The 7,421-nt window shown below is 33.8% G+C and overlaps 1 protein-coding gene across 1 annotated transcript; it reads right to left on the reverse strand.

Annotated features, from left to right (window-relative positions):
- Positions 1–230: 230 nt before the first annotated feature.
- LOC120341548 (arfaptin-2-like) lies at positions 231–6,010 on the reverse strand. The gene has a single exon (XM_039410118.2). It carries the CDS (start codon positions 5,938–5,940, stop codon positions 4,918–4,920), a length of 1,023 nt encoding a protein of 340 aa, XP_039266052.2. The 5' UTR covers positions 5,941–6,010; the 3' UTR covers positions 231–4,917.
- Between the last annotated feature and the right edge of the window lie 1,411 nt (positions 6,011–7,421).

Raw genomic sequence — 7,421 nt, forward strand, 5'->3', positions numbered from 1 at the left:
CAATACCCAATTTAAAATATTTGTTTTGTTCTGAATATTACTATTATGAACCTGTCTAAATCAGATAAATGTCTAACATTACCAAATCATAGGGGCCGGATCGCTTTTGCACTTCAGACTTGATTTTTTAACCTGGCCTTTGAATTTCATAGTCCATCATAAATTTCAGCACTCTCATGGCAATTGCGTAGTCTACTATTAGATGATTTTAAATATTGATCATCTGTAAATCTAAAAATTAAGCGGATTCAGTTTAGAGACCAATACATGCATGGATAATAAATACAATACTATAGTGCTGTTGTAAGAATGGGTTTGTCTACTTTGGTACTTGGTCTACCTTGAAAACCAAAAAAATGAAAAATAAAAGGATGATAAATTCATCCTTGCAGGGAATAATACACAAATAAACTCGGAGTGTGCAATGCTACTATAGAGTAAGATCTACTTCAAGCTTGTACTATAAGCGTGGGGTCTACCAACATATAGCGTACGATCTCATAAACCACTCGTAAGCTGGTACTTTAGAGTGAGATCTATCTCAAGTTACCTAGTACTATACGCATGAGATCTACCTCATTAATATAAAGCGGATCCCTGCTAGAGTTAGGGTGAAACATTTTGAATTGCCCGCAGTCAATATGAACTAGTTCAGGCCGAGTAAAGATATGAGACCTGTCAGGCGACACATATAGGCAAACTTCACGCTATAGCAGACTGATTACGCTAATATTGATTTTAGGGTTGTGATTTGCAGAACTGTACCAAAGTAGAGTGGACCCATTAAACATTCTGGTACAAATTGATGAAAATGGGCCAAACATGGAGCAGGCATAAAATACAAATTCTGTGGTTTGCCCTTGCTTGAATGTACATAAAGAAAACAATGTTTCACTGAAAAGCAGAATAATTATCCAAAATTGATATTCGAAAAAATGGTCAAATTAGCTTGAACCCTTCAAATACAACAATATCTTCAAATAACTAATTTCATTTATAAGAAACATTAATAATATCAGCTTAATAACTACAAGCAAATTGCATGAAAAAATTCAAAATAATAATTCAAGGGCTTCAACTCAAAAGGGCACTATCAGCATCTTTAACCTTTTGTCGAAACTTTGGTAAATATGCCATCAAACTTTGATAAAAAAAAAACAGCTCAAAAAGCAGATTTTTCTTCATAATTTTTTCTCATAAAATTATTTCAAAATTCAAATTTCGCCCTATTGTCTTGAAACCCTCGAATTTACATTTCTATACCAAACTGAGAAACCAACAAAGTGAAAAATAAGCTTCATTGGCATAAATAAGGAAAGGTTAGAGCAGCATCTATTTTATTCTATACCCTCAGTTCTACCTAAATTGAGAAAAATAAAGCAAAAAAGGGAAATTGAAATTTAAGACGACCTGATCCATTAAAAAATACCACCGTCTGGTCCAAAAAAAAATGTTTTCATCGAAAGCACTCTTCTCGAGACCTCTAATTGTTTTCTTAGAAAATGCGCTCGGATACAGGTCATCAATCATATATTTATGACATTTACTGGCTTTTAAAACAATAAAATTTACAAGGTTCAATTTACAGGTACCTAGACTGTCCGAGGAAAAATCTATTTAACATGGATTTAAATTCAAAATATTGGGCCAATTTCCAGCACATATTATGTATATTGATCAAATATATAATAAAGTTTGGAAGCATTTTGACGATGCTCAGATATTTTCTAAATTACACTCCATCCAGTAATAGTCAACATTGAATTTGAAATTTTTGTACAAATCACGAATATAAGGGACATTCTAATAATTTCCATAAATAATTTCCATTTTATAACATTTGCTTGCGGCACAGAAACCAAATTAACAACAAAAATAATCATTTATTGGGAATTTTGATAATATTATATCTTGAGGTCCACCACCATTATGTCAGCTACGCAGGCGCTGTTTGAGTTCTACTGTATTTGGGTTAGGGTCAGATCCATAGCATTAATGGCTAAATATAATGTATAAAAATAAGTGATATCCATTAGGGATGGAAAATGTATGCCTCTCGTTATAAAACAAGCTTGGGCCAATCCCATGCTATAATAGCACCAAAGTTTTTACAATTATACTAGCACTGGATTTGAATATTTCAATATTTCAATATAAACTTGTCATCACAAATTTCTGCTCAAAAACCGAGCATAAAACAAATCCAGACAATTTAGTAACCAATGGTCGATGGCCCCCCAGAAAGCGTTATATAACAAAATTAATTTGGCATACAATAAGATCCTAGGCACCAAGCGTATATACGTAAATTGAAAAGGGAGGTTTGCATTTGGAAAATAAAAGGATAGCCAATATAATATATAAATTTCAACACAAGATATAACATTTGCATTCCATGTAATACAATTTTTTTTTATTAGTTACATGAGCCAGCGCTTAGTGACAAAGCCTCTGTCAAAAGGTTGAAATTCAATTAGCCACTCTCGAAAATATCATATATGTTATTCTCAAATCTTTCAATTTCTTACGCTTTTTAGCAGAGTGTGTCACAAATCACAATATACTATTCTATATGGAAATGGGAATTTGAATTGAGATGCTTAATTTATCTTCAAACCAAAAAGGCTGATAAACACTGCCACTGGTTCATTGTATAATCAAATTTTCACCCTGAAAAGGGCTTGAATTCTTAAAACAGTATTTTTTCACCTTTTTTTCTCTTTGTGGACGCCTTTCAAAATCGCTAAAGCAGCCACAGGCTGATTGTGGATAATAAAGGTCTTATTAAGCGAAAATGTAATGTAATAAACTTGCAGTTATGCATTTTCACTAAACAGAGCAACCGCACACTAGGTGAATGTCTTGATTTCATAAAACAAAAAAAGGAATGAAATTTCTGACAACAAGTCTTGAAACATGTACAATTTTCACAAACCCCCGTTTCAGAAACACCGGCTTGAAATATACAATATAACGCTCAGTCAGGAAAATAAACTGCCATATCTGAACAACCCACCACCTAATTACACATTAAATTATAAGTTTTACATAGATTTACAAAAGAAAAATATATAATAATGAATTAACACAAAACATTGTGAAAAATACTATCATAAATATGCATGGTGCCGACTGCAAACTGTAGGACTGCAGTATACTATGTATATTGGCCATTACAAGCCAAATAAGAACAAAAATACTAATAGTACCAGTTGGCAATATACTTAGGGAATAAGGAACTTCAACTTCATGGGTATAACCACACTAACCATGTCTTTTAGATATACTGTATTTTCCAGATACTAAGCCGATTTTCTAGACACAATTTTTCGACCTGATTTTAGGTCGAATTATTTGGCGGCCAAACTTTTAATTAACTTTGAACCATCGTGGCTATTTATTAATAGATGAATATTGAACATGAAAAACCAATAATGCCATGCTGGGCAATTTTGGATAATCGTTAGATTATTTCATTGCATGGAAAAAGATACCTTGTGCATATCACAATTAGACATATCCAAATCATTTTGATTGGATGAATCTTGAAATAAAAGAGTCATCATTTACGTCATGCAAAATTCATTGGTATTGTGGCCATGGCTGGGGAGCCGGAATCTGGAGCAATGACATTTTGGTGGAGTTTAAGCCAAGCTTACCCTGTTAGATGAAGCCCGAGCTACCAGAAACATCAGTGGCTCCAGCTTCGAACCATCTAATTAATTTTCAATATTTAGAATTTTTTAATACTTCATACACATAGTAAAATCTATCCGTTTCAGCTCATAAATTTTTATTCCTTTCAAATTTTTGAAGCAGGGGGTTCCAGTTGATAAAAATCATATAGGAATACACTTAAATTGACTTGATAAAAGGTCAAGATGACTTTAAAACCCACACAAGTAAAGGTAGAATAGGACAGCTTGATATGGTCCATTGCCTTGGCACATACCGGTATATACAAATCAAAATTGTGCTTAATAATACAGGAGAGAACACCCACAAATGAGATATACTTCATAAAGGAATGCTCAAGTTAAATGATACAAATTTCACATTAAAACGGTAAGAAATATCAGACAATGTTAAATAATAAAGGAAATGATTGGCTAATAAAAAGCAACCATACTAATGATACTATATCAGTAAATAAGACAAATCTACGATAAAATAAAGTTGCGAATTTGCTACGAAAAACTAAACAGACATCAACAAGCTAAATGAGTAATTTTAGAAGAAAGATTGTCATTACTAAGTTTCCATAACTGAGAGTACAAAAGTTAAATTGATATCATTTCGAATACATCGTTTTTTTCAAGGGAATGATGCTCAAATCAAGGGGGAATATCAATGTTGATAGAAGCACCCAAAAAACATCTGACACATTAATAGGAGTTACAAATGTTATGACTATTATTGAGAAGAAAAGGTCAGTAGATGTTGGTTGTCGAATTGATTGTAGAATATATGCGATAATTCGGGAATGAGGGAAGGTTTTTCAAGCCCATAAAAGGTCGTTTAAATAATAAAATTACTGTTTCGCAAAATAATCTAATTTTACAACTTTCGATATCAGAATCCAAATTAGATGTACATAAAGAAAATTTAAACCAGTAACCTTCTACAAAGAATATTGGATTTGAGAATCCCGGTCAGATCAGTGATTCTGTCGCATTATAGTCCAACAATCGACTTGTTGTATTTATCATAGATTAGAATTAAGCAAGAATGTTATGCGATACGATGAATATACCTCCACTTATACCAAAAAAATACGTATTTGTTTTTACAAAGTATAAAAGCACCAAAAGCATAGTTTTGTTTTTCTGGGGGTCTGCTTCATTTGTTCAAATCTTTACATAATATATTTATTCATAAACTAACATTTGCACATCGCAAATTTGTCTGACTCATAGTTTATTCCTTCTCTAGAAAAGATGACTTGGTTTGTCCTGGTAACTTCGGAGCTACGCTAAATTGTTGTAACGTAGCTTCAAGCATCTGTTGATTTCCTGCAAAAAATGCAGTTACAGCATTGTGGAACAATAGGAGGTGTTTCTGCATGACTTTGACACGATTTTCATCCAAAAACTGAAGTTTTACTCCAACATCTTTCCTCAGTTTTTCATAAAGTTCTTTCTGTTTGTTGAAGTTAACTTCAGCGGCTCCTTGTTTTGAAACAGTTGCTGCTGTTCTCGGAGATAGTGCCAAAGTTTCCAACTCAGTCCGATAAGCATCGAATTCCACTCTTGCCTGTTCGTACTTCGTAACCGTTAGGAGAGTGTCTTCCATGGTCTTTTTACACAATGTATTGATGCCGTTAATGAAAAATTGAATAGCTGCGAGCAAGCTTTCACCATTTTTCACAAGAACTTGTTGAGTGTCCGAATTGTAACGAAACTCTTCTTTCAACTCGTTTGACTTGTGAGAAAGCTCATTAAACGCTTCACTGAGTACACGTTGGGCTTGCATCATGTTTGAAATATGAGTGCTCAAAGCCTGTGAAACTGCAGCAAGATTTTCATATTTGCGTTTTGTGTCACGTAGTATTTCAATTTTCGCTTCTAGCTCTACATCAACGGTTTTTGTTCCGCGGCCCAATCTTTCTGATAATATTTGCTTTGTACATTTGTACGTTTTTACACTCCAAGACTTCAAAAATTCTGCCTTTTCCATGGCTGTTTGTGTCATTGCTTGCATGCTAAGATTGCTTGCACCGGCAGCAGGTTTTTGAAATCCAGTGTTGCCGTTTGAAAACCCTGATTGCTTAACAGCCGAAGGTGTGTATATGGGTGACTGTTTGGGGGCTCCAAAAGGCTGATAACTGTCCCCACTCTGCGACCCATTTGTCGCGGAAGGAGGAGGTTCTTCACCAGCTAATCTGCTCCCTACACTGGACGAACCCACTCCTCCAGATGGAGCAGACATTTCTTGCATCATTTTCGCTTAAATAAATATCTCTACAATACAATATAAACAAGCTAGGTATGAAAAAAAAAAATCAACTCTCAGTAATGGAAAAAACCAACTCTCGACAAAAATATGGTAACGCAAAGCGATTCCGGCGATTGCGCCGCAACGTCATCCCAAAACGGCCACTATATGTTGGTGTTCCCATGATTCAATAAACAGGAAATATAAATATGTTATTTTATTTCTCTAGTAATATTTTTTAATCGAATAATACAGTTTATATAAAATATCATTTTAAATTTTATATAGTATAGCAAAATTTAGTTTTAGTAAATGAATACAGATACAAATATTTTAATACAGATATTTACTATTTACAACGGGAACACTCAGTAGTAAATCGTAAAGCGTGACGTAATACCAAAGTAACGTATCAATCCGGGTGTTTTTCCTATTCGTTTAAATTTTATTTTTTGACAATTGCACGTGACAGCGCGAGTTACATTCTGTATTAGACAAATTAATTAACGGTATCGTAACAAAGGCAAGTGAACATGATTCGGATATGAAAATAATTGCAAAACTGTTCAAATCCTATCGTAATTCGCGCTAAAGGCTTTCTCACAAACAAACTACTCGCTTTCAAAACAACTAGCAACTCCCGAAATGAGAAATCACAAAAAGATTCACAATATGCTATGCTAAATTAAATACTTTAACAGAGACAGATTTATTGTTTTTTCAGTCGGAAAACAAGCATTGCAACAATGAAAAAAATATACAAAATCCACAATGTTATTCGACATAACCTTAATGCGCGCTAATAGTCGTCATAATTACTAACAGATAATCAAAATCAAACTTACATACATAGGCGCATGGGAAACCTAAAACGGTCTGGTAAATAGATATCTGATAATAATCAATCAATCAACATGATTTTTACTTCCTGCAACACAAACGAAATAATTGAAGTAGTGCCGGAAAGTGGGACAGAGGTGTGATATACAGTCGGCTAATAAAGCAGCAACATCAAGCCTACAAATGTATTAATTTCACATTGATTTTGTCCTGTTTGTGACTCGTCCATTCAATATACGCATGCCTCTAATGGCGGAAAAAACCTTTACAGAACAAGGGTTACGAGAACCACAGCGGAGGCTATCTCATCTTGTTTTCTCGCTTATATTTGTATTGTTATGCTGATTATGGAGTCGAAATAAACTTATAATATTATTATACTTATATATTTTAGCGACACCCAGAATCCAAATCTATCAGCTGCCTAGACTTTTTACCAAGACATGTTTTCTCACTTCGATCGATCGAAGAATCGATTCAATGTTGCGGTTTGGTTTTTCCGTTACAAATTGTCTTCTCTGTTACGTTAACTTACTGGTAGATATAAATTAATTAAGCGTTCTATTCGTTATCCAGAGAAATCGAAATACGACACCGAAAGGCGGATTGTAAATTAAAATTAGTTCTCAGTTCCTAATTATCGCTGT

The sequence above is a fragment of the Styela clava genome, chromosome 10 (genome assembly GCF_964204865.1).
Source record: "Styela clava chromosome 10, kaStyClav1.hap1.2, whole genome shotgun sequence".
Classification (NCBI taxonomy): Eukaryota; Metazoa; Chordata; class Ascidiacea; order Stolidobranchia; family Styelidae; genus Styela; species Styela clava.

What these genes read in the sequence shown, in the direction of transcription:
- LOC120341548 (XM_039410118.2), bottom strand. Translation starts at nt 5,940, where the DNA reads ATGATGCAAGAAATGTCTGCTCCATCTGGAGGAGTGGGTTCGTCCAGT.